Source organism: Pseudonaja textilis, chromosome 9 (genome assembly GCF_049901715.1).
Source record: "Pseudonaja textilis isolate UNSWEBS1 chromosome 9, rPseTex1.2, whole genome shotgun sequence".
NCBI lineage: Eukaryota > Metazoa > Chordata > Lepidosauria > Squamata > Elapidae > Pseudonaja > Pseudonaja textilis.
Window position 1 is genome coordinate 19,953,998 of NC_141998.1, and position 14,051 is coordinate 19,968,048.

Sequence of the window (14,051 nt, forward strand, 5' to 3'; positions counted from 1 at the left end):
TTTTAAAATTTCAACAGGTGCATCACTCTTTCTGGTGGATTGAGATCATTTTTTTTTTTTGCCAATCATTATACCTTCCTAATCTGGATTCTAGGAAATGGAATTGCCACACATCAGAAGGCAATCCAATCTGAAACACAAATGCAAGCCCCTGAAGATATACCCAGCCAGCCCATATGGGAAACACATAAGTTTGTGCAGAACTTGAGAGGAAGAACAAGGAATACCATGGGTAGAAGTTGTGGGGATGGAAGAAATCTGATAGGAGCATCTACTTCTCAGGAGATGAAGAGTCTAGTTCAAAACTGAAATTTTATTGGAGTGAAGATCTAGTCTGCTTGAGACATCTGCAGAGCTGGGTGGAAAGAAAGATCAGAAGATGACGGTAGCAAGGCAGATGGACTTGACTACAGAGGACTGTTGGAGAACCTGCAAAGCCAGCCTAGGGACCAATCATGCAAGACAAGGTATATCCGCTTGGTTGCTAAGACTTGACACCAATTGGATGACATATAATCCATCACAGTTGCAATAATAGAAGGACAATGCGATTTACAGAGCCAGGAAGTACTTCGTGGAATACATTAAAGTTGTATTATCCAACCTCACCAAAACCAGTGGGGTAGAAAGAGAGTCCCCTTTCGCCTCCAATCCAAAGAGCAGGATATTCCTCTGGAGAGCTGGCAGCTGAAATTGGTGCTGTCCTAGGAGGAGATCAATAGACATGATTTTCAAAGGAAAACAGTGAAGGTAAAATTGTTCAACGGAGGAATTCCATCAGTAATTCAGTTCCTGCTTTGAGACGCTTACCAGCCTGGAGGGATTGTGGGGATAGAGGTAAACCAGAAAAGGGACTTCGGTAAGGAAGCGTGTGGTCTCTCTTAAGCTAAGAAAAAATACTAACAGAATCACAACTTTATTTTACTTATTATATTCATATGCCCGACAAATGCCAAGTGATTGGGAGGTCCTTGGTGCTCTCTGTTAGAGCACTGATGATATTACCTAGTTGGGTAATGAAACACACCTGCAAGAAAACTAGCAAGCTCAAAGAGAACAAAAGCTGCTTCTTCCTCCTTCCTCCCCTTCTTCTTCTCCTTCTTTTCTTCTTCTTCTTCCTCCTTCTCCTCCTTCCTCTTCCTCTTCTCCTCCTCCTCCTCCCTCCTCTTCCTCTTCTTCATGTTCATCTTCTCCTCCTCTTCCTCCCCTTCCTCCTCCTCCTCTTCTTCTCCTCCTCCTTCTGCTTCCTCCTCTTCTTCCTCTTCTCCTCCTCCTTCTTCCTCCTCTTCTTCTTCTTCATGTTCATCTTCTCCTCCTCCTCTTCCTCCCCTTCCTCTTCCTCTCTTCCTCCTCCTCCTTCTGCTTCCTCCTCCTCTTCTTCTTCATGTTCATCTCCTCCTCCTCCTCTTCCTCCCCTTCCTCTTCGCCCTTCCCCCTCTTCCACCCCTTCCTGTTCCTTCTCCCTCCCACCTCCTTCTCCTCCCCTCCCCTTCTAGCACTGATGATGTTACCCAGCTGGGCCCCGAGAGGTCTTCAAGCAAACCACCCCTCTCAGAGACTCCTCCAAGGGGCCCTCGCTTCACACACCCCTTCCTACAAACATCCTCCTTCACTGGGGCTTCCTTTTCATCCCGCCCCCACCCCAGGGCCAAGCACCCCAACCCCAGTGAGAAACCCCCCTCACCGTCTCCCCACCCATCTCAGCCGCCGGAGAGTTGGGGCACAGCCAGCCTCACCCCCCCCACTCCCCAAAGCGCCCCCAACCCCACCGCCGCCGCTACGCCCCTATATGGAGGGGGGGGGGTCGGCAGGCGAGCCGGCGAGGTCGCCCGCGGGGGTCTCCATCAAACCAGGCGGCGGCGAACCAATGAGTACGCGCGCCGCAGTGGAGGGCTGGCCGCGGCCGCGTCTCCTCCGGAGCGCGTCTGGGCTGCCAGACCATGAGAGACGGAGGCGGATTCCGGAGGAGCAGCGGGCGCGCGTGGCTGGCTGGCTCTCGGACGCGCGTGGCGGAGCAAGCCGGGCTCGGGACTCCCGCGTGGGACCTTCCCCTTGACTGACAGCACCCTCCCCACCCACCCACCCACCCCAACCCCAACCTCCCTCCCCTCCCCGTTTCAAAGCCCAAGGCATCAGCCTTCTCTTCTTACCACCCACCACCCCGTCCTTCGCCCCACTCTCAGCCTCCCACGGCATCCCTCCCCCCACCCACCCTCTCCCTTCCCGGCCACCCCACGCGAGCCGGCAGGGGGGAAAGCAGCAGGGAAGCCCACCCATCCTCCCTCCCCTCCCCGAGCTCTCTGCCACTACCGCCGCCGCCGCCGCCGCCGCCGCGAGGGAGGCGAGAGCCCCAAACGCGACCGGCTTTCCTTCCAGGCTCCAGGATGTCTTGGCTTCTGGCAAAAATTAACCACCTTCTCTTTTGGGCGACCCTGGCCGGGATGGCGTCGGTCTTCCTCTTCCAAGGTACCGGGGTCTATCCACTGGTGGTGGGAGGGGGTTGGGGTGGAAGATGTGATGTGGGGGGGGGGGGGGAAGGGGGCGCTGTCTTTCTCCACTCCTCTTTGGGTTCGCTCTCCCTCCCCCCCCCTATTTTTTTTTAAAAAAATCATATTATTACATTTGTTTGTTCGTTTAAATTTTTTTCCCCCTTCTCCTGCTTATTTTGGCTCGGGGGAGGATGCTCTGCCTGGGTACCAGAGGCGATGCCAGCGGAGGACTCGCGTTTCTCCCGTCTAGTTTCTCCGTCGGGGTTCTCGGGGAGTTGCGGAGCTGAGGCCAGCGCCGGCGGGACGGTGCGCGGCCCTGGGGCGGGGGGAAGGTACCCCTCTGTGTGTGTGTTTGTGTGTGTGTGTGTCAACACCTCCTCCTCCACTTCCTTCCTCCCTGCCCCCCAGCCCCCGCCCGGGCCGGATGGGTTCCTAAGCCTCCCTCGATCTGGCCAAGATGTGCAGAGGCCTCTTGTTGCCTGCCGTCGGAAAGGGAGAAGGGGGAGAGAAAACTTGGACCGCCGAAACTTCTGCTAGTTTGTTCGGGGAAGGCGAGGGCGGAGGCGGCTTGGGGGCTGTGGGAGGCAGGGAGAGGAGACGGACAGGTGTGATTTATACGGTCGCTTCTTCCTCGCCACCCCCTCCCGCCGTCTTCACTTTCGATGCGATGCCAATGGGTGCTCAAGGCTCATCCTATGCAGCCCCCTCCACCCTTTCCGACCTCCCCCCTCCTCCCCTCCGCCTGATAGAATAACACCCGCGAATTGGGGCTTTGGGAAAGGCGGCGCTGAGCCTTGTTCCCAGCGTGTTGTGCGCAGTTGGGCTGTTTTTGGACGGGTGGGTGGAGAATGAAGGGATCGGGCGCATCTTAAGCTCGGTTGGAATCAACGTTTCTCTGTCGATCGATTTGCCCAAAGCAGTGGTGGGGGGAAGAGAGAAAGAAAGAGAGAAAGAAAGAGAGAGAGAGGGAAAGAGAGAGAAAGAAGGGGTGAGAGAGAAAGAAAGAGAGGCAGAGAGGGAGGGAGAGAGAAAGAGAGAAAGAGAGGGAGGGAGAGAGAAAGAGAGGAAGGGGGGGGGGAGGGAAAGAGGGACAGAGAGACCTGGAGCCAGAGAGGGGATAGAAGAACATCCAATTCTTCCCTATCTTTGAGGAAAAGTGGAATTTAAATAAATAGCTGGATGAAAATCTCCCCCCCTCAATCCCCCTTCTTCTCTCTTCTCCCCGCCTCAACCCCCCTTTGCAGCTTTGAGTTCTCTCCAAGATTGCTCCTGTGCACGAAAACATCTCGGGCAGGGAATCCTGCCTGTTTCCGCCTCTGTCCCCTGCACACTTATGAACGTGCACACCCAACCAACGCGCGAGACACACGGGTTTATTTTTCACGGGGGCACATCCCCTGTGCAGATCTCTGCTCTACTGCTGCCCTGTAAATTTAAGGAAAGCGTGAAAACTTCTCCTATATAGATCCTAAAGAGGGAGGAGGGGGGAAGGGAAAGAGGCTGGGTATTGACAGCTGTCCATCTGTCTACCCTGATTAAACCAGGCTGCCTGACTTCTGGACTGGTGGGTGGTTGGGAGGGAGGGAGGAATCACGGATAGACTGAAGAGCTTCCTCTTGGATTGCTTCTCCGCCCGCCAAGAGATTTTCACTTTTCAACTGGCACGAAGCCTGCCTATACATTTGATTAAATGCCCTACTTGTGGCCATTCCTGACCCCACCAACCCAGGTCAATGGACTTGATAAGCGTCTTCCTTTACTCCTTGGGGGGGAGCTGCAGAGTAACGGAGGAGAAAGATGGTAGGAAAAAGCCGTAGGGGATGTGCCTTACTTCGAAGCTGGAGGAAATGCGGAGTTGACCGCTTTTGCCACTTGTACCAACAGCCGGGGGTGGGATGGGGGTGTGGAAGGCAGAACCTGGCCTGTGCCAAATTGGGCTGCCTTGTGCATTATGCTGAGGACTGACGGGGGGGCGCAATGACTGGTGGTGGACCCATATGTTTCTGCTTCCATGCTGGTGAATGTGTCAACTTGTATTAGCTCTTGCGCAACCATCTGGAAATGTTGGTGCACGTTGTTTCTCCTCTTCTCCCTCCTCCCCCCCTCCCCAAGAAGTAAGGAGATGGCTCCAGCTTCCCTACAGATGTGCTGCTGTGGTGGTCCAGAATGGCTGTCCGATGCTGTGGTGGCCCCTTAGCTTTTGGTGGCTGCCCTGGAACCGTGGAGTTATGACACTGGAGGATGCATACATTTGTTGCTCACCGAAGACTTGTCAGCTTTAGTGGCCGTTGAGCGAGGATTTTTTTAACGGCTTGAATGTGGCAATAGATTTGTTATTGCTTTGGCTTTGGCCAAACTTTGGCTCATCAAAGTTGTCACCTGCTTCGGTATGTCAAGCCCTATGTGTAGATGCAGCCTTCTACCAAGCTGCCGTATTTCCCAAACTCAAAAATGGTGATGCAATTCCAAAGTCAGTAGTCTTGTTTTACCTATCTTGTTGTTTTACCTATCTTGTTTTACTTCATGTTCCATGCCATGTAAGCATCCTGGACTCCTCAGTTGCTGAACACTTTATGCGTTAGGAGCCTCTTTTAATGGTGATCCATCCTTCTTCCTTCCCTCCTCCCCCTTGGATTTACAGCAGTAGAAATACTCATATTAAAATAAAATGCTGTCATCTGTAGCTACAGTTGTGCTAATCCCTCCTTACTACAACGTCTGACCTTAAGTAGCCCTCAAGGGTCTACTCAATCAGCCTTACTCTCCTCTGTAGCCAAGGATTTAATTCCTCAGCTATCTCCATTGTGATTGCATGTACTCAAGATCTTTCCAAAGAGATGTGTAGATCAGTATTTCTGAAGCCCTGTCAGTTTTAAGATGTGTGGACTTCAGCTCCCAGAATTCCCCAGAATTCTGAGTGTTGAAGGCCACGTGCTTAAAAGTTACCAAGTAGACTGGTTACTGATAGACTTTTTGTAACTAGTGATGATGTAATATTCAAGATATCAGAGCTTGCTTACCAGGGCTTATGTCACTCTAAAAAATAAGTTTCCCTTGAGCTGGGCTAAACTTTGGATGAAGCCTGAACATTTTTTATTTTGTTTCCTTGGCAGTAATCCAGAAGTGATTTGCTATTACCTTCTGCTAATAGATATTATTTTAATTTCTCAATGTAATCAACAGCCTTGGAGTTTCCCATCTAGGCAGTAACTAGGTATAACAATGCTTACTTGTTTGTTTGTTTTTGGTTTGGAGAAAGCTTAAAGTATAGATGGGGGTGCACCTTTGGTGGGAGAAATCCTCTTTAAAAAAAAAAAAAACCTAAGGAAATTGCCATTACTGATCTCAATAAGGTTTGGAAAAAGTCTGGATTTTGGGGGGAAAGGCGATATCTAATATTAAATGGTTGGCTTTGTAAGGAGAAGGAGTGATGTTCTATCTCCAGGCAAGAATAGGAGGGAAAAAAATATTTGGTACCTCTAGACAGTGCCAATCTGTTTGCATAGCAAGGATCAAGATGGACGTGTGGTTAGACCCCATGCATGACCTCAGCTATTAACATGTTTTGAAAACAATTAGGTTTGTTGAATGCAAGCTTCATCCTTATCACCATCCAGTTGTAACTGTAACAACTTTTGTTTTTACACCAATCACAGTTGATAAAGTATAGCTTCAGTAAGGGGTCTATATATTCTCCCCTTGTGTTATTCTATTTATTAATCAGTGAAATCAATTTTTCAGTTTATATCTCATTTGTGAAGACTGGATTTGTTTTGCATCTCAATTTGGGTTATACCTTGTGATGGTTCTACTTTTTAAAAAAAAAAAATCTTTGGAATCTGTTATCTAGACATGAAATATATGGATTATCTAAATATATAAACCAGGCAAGTATCAGGTGAACTTGCTAGAACTATCCTTCATAGCAACGAAGTTTTTTTTTTTTTTTTCAAGCAACTGTAAAGTAGTTACTTGCACAATTGACTGGTGATGAACTATTACAAGAACATATTTCTATTTACTAAATTGCTTGGTTTTTTAAAATTTTAATAAATTTTATTGAATAAACATTAAAAACAATTGGACACAGTGCGACTTTCTTGGCCATCATTTTGGCCATAAAAGCTATAGTAGAGAGATACATATAACAGTTAATTTCCTTTTTCCCTTATGTTATTAGTTTAGTGCTAGCTGCATATTATTTCTATTTACATTTATATACATTTATATACAATTATATACATATTTACAACCATCTTTTATACTTATACATTCGTATCATCTCATATTTGTCTATTATATCCCATTCTCTGTGGTTTACAAAACTTTAACTTTCTTTCCTATAAAGCACCAACCCTTTCTTTCTTTTTCCTTGACTCTAGCCATTGATACATTTTACTCCATATGTGGTGGAAATGTATAAAAATAAAAAAAATACTGGTGGAAAATAAAGGTTTGAATAGAAGAAATGGTTAACCAGAAAATAGACCAGAAACATTCTTACTGGGAATTATTAACGAGAAATACAGTAAAAGGAACAAAATATTTAATGATACATATAAAGCTATGAGATTGGTGTATGTCCAAAACTGGAAGAATGAAGATACCTCTACAGCAAGTGAAATAATAAGGAAAATATTAGTCTATGCAGAGATGGACAGACCAACTTTAGAAATCAAAGATAAAGGTGAGACAGAGTATTATGAAATCTGCTTAGTTTTCTGTTAAACTAAAATTTTGGTTTTAGTTTTGGAAATCTTTTCCCAGTGCCCAAATTCCCTTTTTCTTACATTCTGCTTTAAGTCAATTGGGGAAGGTCTTGTGAACGGATGAGCACTGATGAAAAGTATATCCATCCTTTATTTGAAGTGCTGGCTCCATCAAGGAAGAGAAAATTGTACAGCTTAGCTGGGGTTTAAAGAAAATAAAACTTGGTTGCTGACATGGTCGTGGGAGTTTAAACATTACCATTCCTTGTTCTATTTAAAAGTTGCACAGTGCTTTAATTCCCACCCTGCCCTCAAATTTCCTTCCTTATAAAAATGAGAAGGAACCCAAGTAGCATTTGTTCAGGCTAACAAAGTTTTAACAAAAGGTCTATTCTGAACTTCAACTTACAAAGTTAGTGCCCTTTAATAAAAATGTGTTAATCTGAAGACCTGCTACCAGATGCCTTATGATTTTGAGTTACACTAAACTAACACAGCTTTCCTTCTACAATTTGTCATGTGCAAAAGAGACTTTAAATTTTTGGGTCTTATTTTTAGAGTCCTCCCAACCTTTCTTTTGATGGTAAATTAGATTTTTTTTTAAAGAAAAGTTTGGTACTGGAAGTATTTATTTCTTCAATAATTACTCTACTAAAGTTCTTTGAAGTACTTTAGACAGGAAATCAAAATGATAAGTACTAATGTTATCTTTATTGTAAAGTAACCGTAGCAGAATCTTCCAAGTCTGAAAATCCTTTCCTCTTTGAGATTCTTCCCCTGCCCTCTTTCTTTCTGTGGGCTATCATCTAGTCTGACCACTGCCTAGACTGCAACTCCTCCTCCTGTCTCCAAGGTTATTCTCATACGCCGTTACAGTTTTACAAAGATGTACAGTTGCACTTCTAAGATGTAGTAACTACACTGTCAGGTTTCTTAGATGCAGGGGTGAGATTTCTACCGGTTCAGACCGGTTTACATGAACTGGATGTTAAATTTACATCTGGTTTGCTGAAGCGGTAGTTGAACCAACTGGCTGGCCCCACCCACCCCACCCCTCCCAGGAGTCTCCATGCAACCCATTTTGGATGCAGGTAAGTACAAGGTCCATGCAGAGGCTCTGGGAGGGTGAAAAACAGGATGAACTGGGAGTCCCAGAAGTCTGGAAATGGGCCTGTTTCCTGCTTCCGGAGGCCCTCTGGAGCCCCGGGGAGGCCATTTTCACCCTTCCAGAGGCCCGAGGGAAGCCTGCGGACTCTGGACCTCCCAGAAGTTTCAGTGGGCCATTCCCACCATGGCCACGCCTATCCAGCAACCGGGCAGAGAACCGGTTGCTGGGATTTTTGAATCCCACCACTGTACCAGACCTTAACTCTTTTCCTTCATTACCTCTAAACCACTTATCACAAAGCCTTCGAGCACCAGTCATATGTCTTTCCTTTAGGACTGTCATAACTTTGAACAGTGGTTCAGTAACTTGGTTGTAACTTAAGAGCTATCTGTATTATAAGAAACAATATTACCGAATGATCTTTATCTCATTGCCTTTATAGGAAGCCTTTGAAAGATTTTCAAATATATTTAATATTCTTTTAAGTTGATTTAAATGTCCCCTTTGGATGTAACAGGTTTGTGTATCATTAAGCTAAAGAACCCCCCCCACACACACACACTTTTACCCAATTTTGGGTAATTTAGCCAGGATTGGGAAGCATTGAGCCATGCAGTACTGCAGGCTACTTCTGCTGACTGCTGGCTGCCTGCAATTTGGCAGTTTGAATCTCACCAGGCTCAAAGTTGACTCAGCCTTCCATCCTTCTGAGGTCATTGAAATGAGGATCCAGATTTATTTTATTTTATTTATTTTATTTGTCAATCGCGTACAAGATGATAGGTATAAGAAAAAACATAGTTATGAATACATGGATACATATAAGAAAAATAAAAGAAACAATAGGACAGGGATGGTAGGGACATTGTTGCGCTTATGCACGCTCCCCTCTTAGGAAAGGGGAGAGGTCACTAGTAGACAGTCTAAGGTTAAAGTTTTTGGGGTTTGGGGAAGAAACCACAGAGTCAGGTAGAGTATTCCAGACATTGACCACTTTGTTGCTGAAGTCGTATTTCCTGCAATCAAGTTTGGTGCAGCTAACCTTGAGTTTGTATCTATTGTGTGCTCTTGTGTTGTTATGGTTGAAGCTGAAGTATTCATTGACAGGTAGGACATTGCAATGTATGATTTTATATACCATACCTAGATCAGACCGAAGATGGAGTAATTCAAGATTTTCTAGGTCTAGAATTTCAAGTCTGGTGGCATAAGGTATTCTACAACGAGTAGAGGAGTGGAGAACTCTTCTTGTGAAATATTTCTGGACTTTCTCAACTGTGTTAATTATCAGATATGTAATGTGGGTTCCAGACTGATGAGCTGTATTAGAGTATTGGTCTGGCAAATGTTTTGTATGCTCTGGTTAGTAGTGTGATGTTACCAGAGAGAAAGCTACGTAGGATTAGGTTAACAACTCTTAATGCCTTTTTGGCTATGTAGTTACAGTGGGCTCTAGCACTTAGATCATTAGAGATGAGTACTCCAAGGTCCTTGACAGAGCTTGGATCATCAACAAGGTCTTGACTATTCAGCTTTTATTTTATTTTCTGATATTTTTTGCCAATATATAAGACAGCATTTATTTGTTGAGATTTGAAGTTGCCATTTTTTGACCATTCTGATACATAGTCAAGATCTTTTTGAAGAGTGACAGTATTGTCTGTGGTATTGAACAGCTTTACATCATCAGCGAAAAGAACGCAGTTGCTCTTAATATGATCACAGAGGTCATTTATGTAGGGTATGAAGAGAGTTGGTCCTAGAACACCTCCTTGGGGACACCACTATTGAGAGGTACAGAATTTGATAGGACACTCCCAATTTTGACCATTTGTTGTCTGACAGGAATGCTTCTATCCAGTTATGCAGTTGTCCAGAGATACCATAAGATTTTAGTTTTAGGATTAGTTTGTTGTGTACCACTGAATCAAAGGCTTTACAGAAGTCTATGTAGATTGCGTCTATTGTTTTGCCCTGATCGAGTTGTGTACTCCATATGTTTTTCAGTGTAAGAGTTGCAGATTACAGGATAGATTGTTGGGGACAATAGGCTGACTCTGTACAGTGCTTAGAGGGGGCTGTAAAAAAACTGTGAAGTGGTATATAAATCTAAGTGCTATTGTTATTGCTATTGAACTAGATTGTCCAGAGGTCCCATCACCAGATGTTCTGATGCAGTTTCAAGGCCACCACATTTGTTCCCCTCCAAACCATCTGGACAATTTCATGTGCTCTCCAGTTGTTAGAACAGGAACAACCCAAGGTTGACACCAACACAACGAAGAAGCTCTTGAGTACTATGACCCCAGGAAAGGAGAAGATGAAATCTAGAGCTGTCTTCTGTCTCTCCTTCTCTCGCCATGATCATATTCATCATTTGGTTTAGAGGTGAAGGATGAAACTGGAATTGGTTATGAATTGGGGGAAATCGGAAGACATTAGCATCATAGCTTGCTGTTGCTTGTCTTCCTCTTAGCTCCCGAACTGAGCAAGCCTCAACAGATGGGTTCCTAAAGAGTTGAAAAATGGGAAACCAGGAAGGCTGCAGACAACCAGATCAGTGTAAAGGGAAAGAGAGTCTATTTAGATTTCCCATCATTGAACCTCTTGGGGAGGGGAATCCTTTGAAGGGGGGAAATATTATTATTTTTAATTGCATTTGGTATCTCGTGATGTAGAATGGGAAAATTTGTTAGGGTGTTTTCCCAAAGAGGGTCAGCCTGCCTGGATATCACATTCATTAAGCCCACTTAGTCTTTGTTACACTTTGCAGTCTCCTGGCCTACTTCCATCTGCCTAGCTGACTTGCTTAGAAAGCAGTCCACGTTCCAAGTCAGTGCACTGCCAATCTCTCTCTTTCCCCCCTCCCCAATTTTTAACTCCTTTCTTAAACTGGAGCTGCAATTCCCTGCATTGTCCCTCCCTCCCACTCTTTCCTACAGAAAAAAAAGGGACACTTCTTTACATGCAGGAAGGAAACGGATAAGCAAAATAAGACCTAAAAGCAACATATTTTGCTTATCTTGCCCCACAATCCATGGGTTGCATTCCTCCCCCACCTTTCCTGCAATCCTATCACTGCTCAATTTTAATACTTCCCAGTCGTTGGTGTTTGGCTGTAGTCTTTTGTTCCTCTGCCTTGGTGTCTTATTTACTGCTCCTAGCAATCTTCTCCCTGCATAAATTTACACAGAGGAAAGTATCCAAGAACGGCATTATCATTGGTGATTTCTATCGTGCCTGGACAATTTAGCTAAATTCAATTTTGTCATTATCTTTTAAAGCATCCCTCAAGCAGAGTTAATGAGAATAGCAAGAAGTGCAAGTTATGTTTTCCATAATTTTCTCCTCATCCCCACTTCCTCATCTGCTCTTCCCACCCTTCAGAGGGATGGCATAACTTTGAGCCATGTGAAGACATTTGCAGTTAAGATCATAGCACTGACTAAACGGTTAACTCTCATTTACAAGAAAATTAGTTCTGAATAATGGCGTGCCATTAACACCCTTACGATACTCGCAAGGTTTTAAAGCTGATGTAAATTTACAATGTTTTTATTTACTATTAGCTTTCTCATTCTGAGCCAATGTCATAAAATTATTTGATAGTCCAATTACACAACGTGTTGTTTCTTCTGCCAAGAAGAGATTTCTCCAGGACTGAGAGATTCATGTTCTTCAAAGTGAAGGAATGACCTTAACTGTCAGAGGTTGGTTCCCATTAGAGGTAAAATATGTATCACTTTCTTTTTATTATTATATTTTGATTTGTGTGGACATGTGTGTCATGCACGTGCTAGATGCTGTACTCCAGCCACTTGAGTGAACGAAGAAATTCACAAAATGTGCCAGTTCTCTACCAATGTGTGGTTTTAATTTGTGAGATTCAATACTCTGAAAGATTCGAGGTCTTGTGCCATGAACGCTTGAGCAAAATTTGAATATAGCTTGCTTGTTCCTCGACCTGTGGTGATGAACCCATGACATACAAGTCAAAGGTGACACACCAACATCCAACAATGATTATTCTTGAAATCATATGATTGTGTGGCTTTTGGAGACTTCACAAAGAAGGGGTCATGTGTCTAGCATGGTCTCCAGATGCTCTGGAAGTTGTGCAAGAAAGTCACAATCACCTGAGGTCTCCTGAGCCTGTGAAAATTGCATGAAAACAAGATGTGGTTTTATATAGTTTCCAGAGTCTACAGTGGGTTGGAAGAGCCCACTGTAACAACATTGCCAAAAAGGCATTAAGTGTTGTTAACCTAATCTTGCATAGCTTTATCTCTGGTAATATTGTAGTACAGTCATGCCCCTGGTGAAGACTGACTCTGAGGGAGAGGAGGAACAACCGACAGGGAGTGGAAGTGTGTCTCTGGAGGTTGTGGAGGAGGCTGCAGAAGGGCAGAGGCTGGCTGAGCAGTCAGAGGAAGACCCAGGCCCATCCCTTCTCCATCCTAGGGCATGCAGGGAGGAGAGGATAAGAGAGAGACGTGGTCTCCTTGGGAGGAGAGGGCCTTGATCCTCTGCAAGGGATGCAGGTGTGAGAACTGAATAAGAGTTTGGTCCTGCATACTGACAAACGCTGGAAACAAAGTGTGTTTTAGTTTGGTCTGAAGTTATCTTGGTTGGCGTCCTTCCAACAGACGGTGCCTTGTTATCTCCTTGAATTTGGTAAATACTTTTCTTGTTCCATTATGTAAATTTCATCATTGTAGTTTGTTTGGTTTTTTTTTTTATTTCACCTCTATCTTCTCATTAAATTCGGACTGTATTGCTTTCTTTTTAAGACTATTTTTGAGTATGTTTTATCTCCAACTGAGAATTATTGAACAGTGGGGTCAAATTGGAGGCATTAAAGGACATTTATTTACATTTTGGATTTTGTTACATTTGTGTTACGCTCTGGGTCATCACAACGACCAACTAGAGCATACAAAACATTTGCCAGACCAATTCTCAAATACAGCTCATCTGTCTGGAATCCACATTGCATATCTGACATTAATACAATTGAGAGAGTCCAGAGATACTCGCAACAGAATACCTTATTCCACCAGACTTGAAATTTTAGGTTTAGACAACCTAGAACTACGCTGCCTTCGGTCCGACCTAAGCGTAGTACATAAAATTATCCAGTGCAATGTCCTACCCATCAGTGACTACTTCAGCTTCAACCACAACAATACACAGGCACACAATAGATACAAACTCAAGATAAACCTCACCAAACTTGATTGCAGGAAATACGACTTCAGCAACAGAGTGGTCAATGCCTAGAATACTCTACCTGACTCTGTGGTTTCTTCCTCAAACCCCAAAAACTTTAACCTTAGACTGTTGACTGTTGACATCACCCCGTTCCTAAGAAGTCTGTAAGGGCAGTCTCCAGTAATCCCATGAAGGAGAAACCATGGAAGGACTCTGTTGGTTGCAAAATGGCAACTTGGGAGCCATATGTAACTTCAGTGCTTGGATTGGCAAACTTTACGCTGCAGCAGATACTGTTTTTTCCACATTCAGAATATTTTGGGGGATGATAGTGGTGTTCAATGAATCCTTTAAGTCAATCTATACTCCTGGTAGTTTCCTGGATTACTCCTTGGAGGGGTTTTTTTTGGCCAAGAAGTGGTTTGCCTTTGCTTTTCCCCTTAGGACAGAGAGAAAGTGACTGGCCCAAAGTCACCCAGTTGGCTTGGTGCCTAAAACAGGACTAGAACCCATGGTCTCATTGACTAGTCTAAA

The 14,051-nt window shown here is 44.6% G+C and overlaps 1 protein-coding gene across 1 annotated transcript in view; it reads left to right on the top strand.

The window, feature by feature from the left end:
* Nucleotides 1-2,316: 2,316 nt before the first annotated feature.
* NTM (neurotrimin) overlaps nucleotides 2,317-14,051 on the top strand; it is a 768,470-nt gene continuing 756,735 nt past the window's right edge. The window contains exon 1 of the mRNA XM_026709160.2: nucleotides 2,317-2,466. Within this exon, the coding sequence (XP_026564945.2) occupies nucleotides 2,385-2,466 (82 nt within the window). The 5' untranslated portion in view covers nucleotides 2,317-2,384. The remainder of the gene's footprint in view (nucleotides 2,467-14,051) is intronic.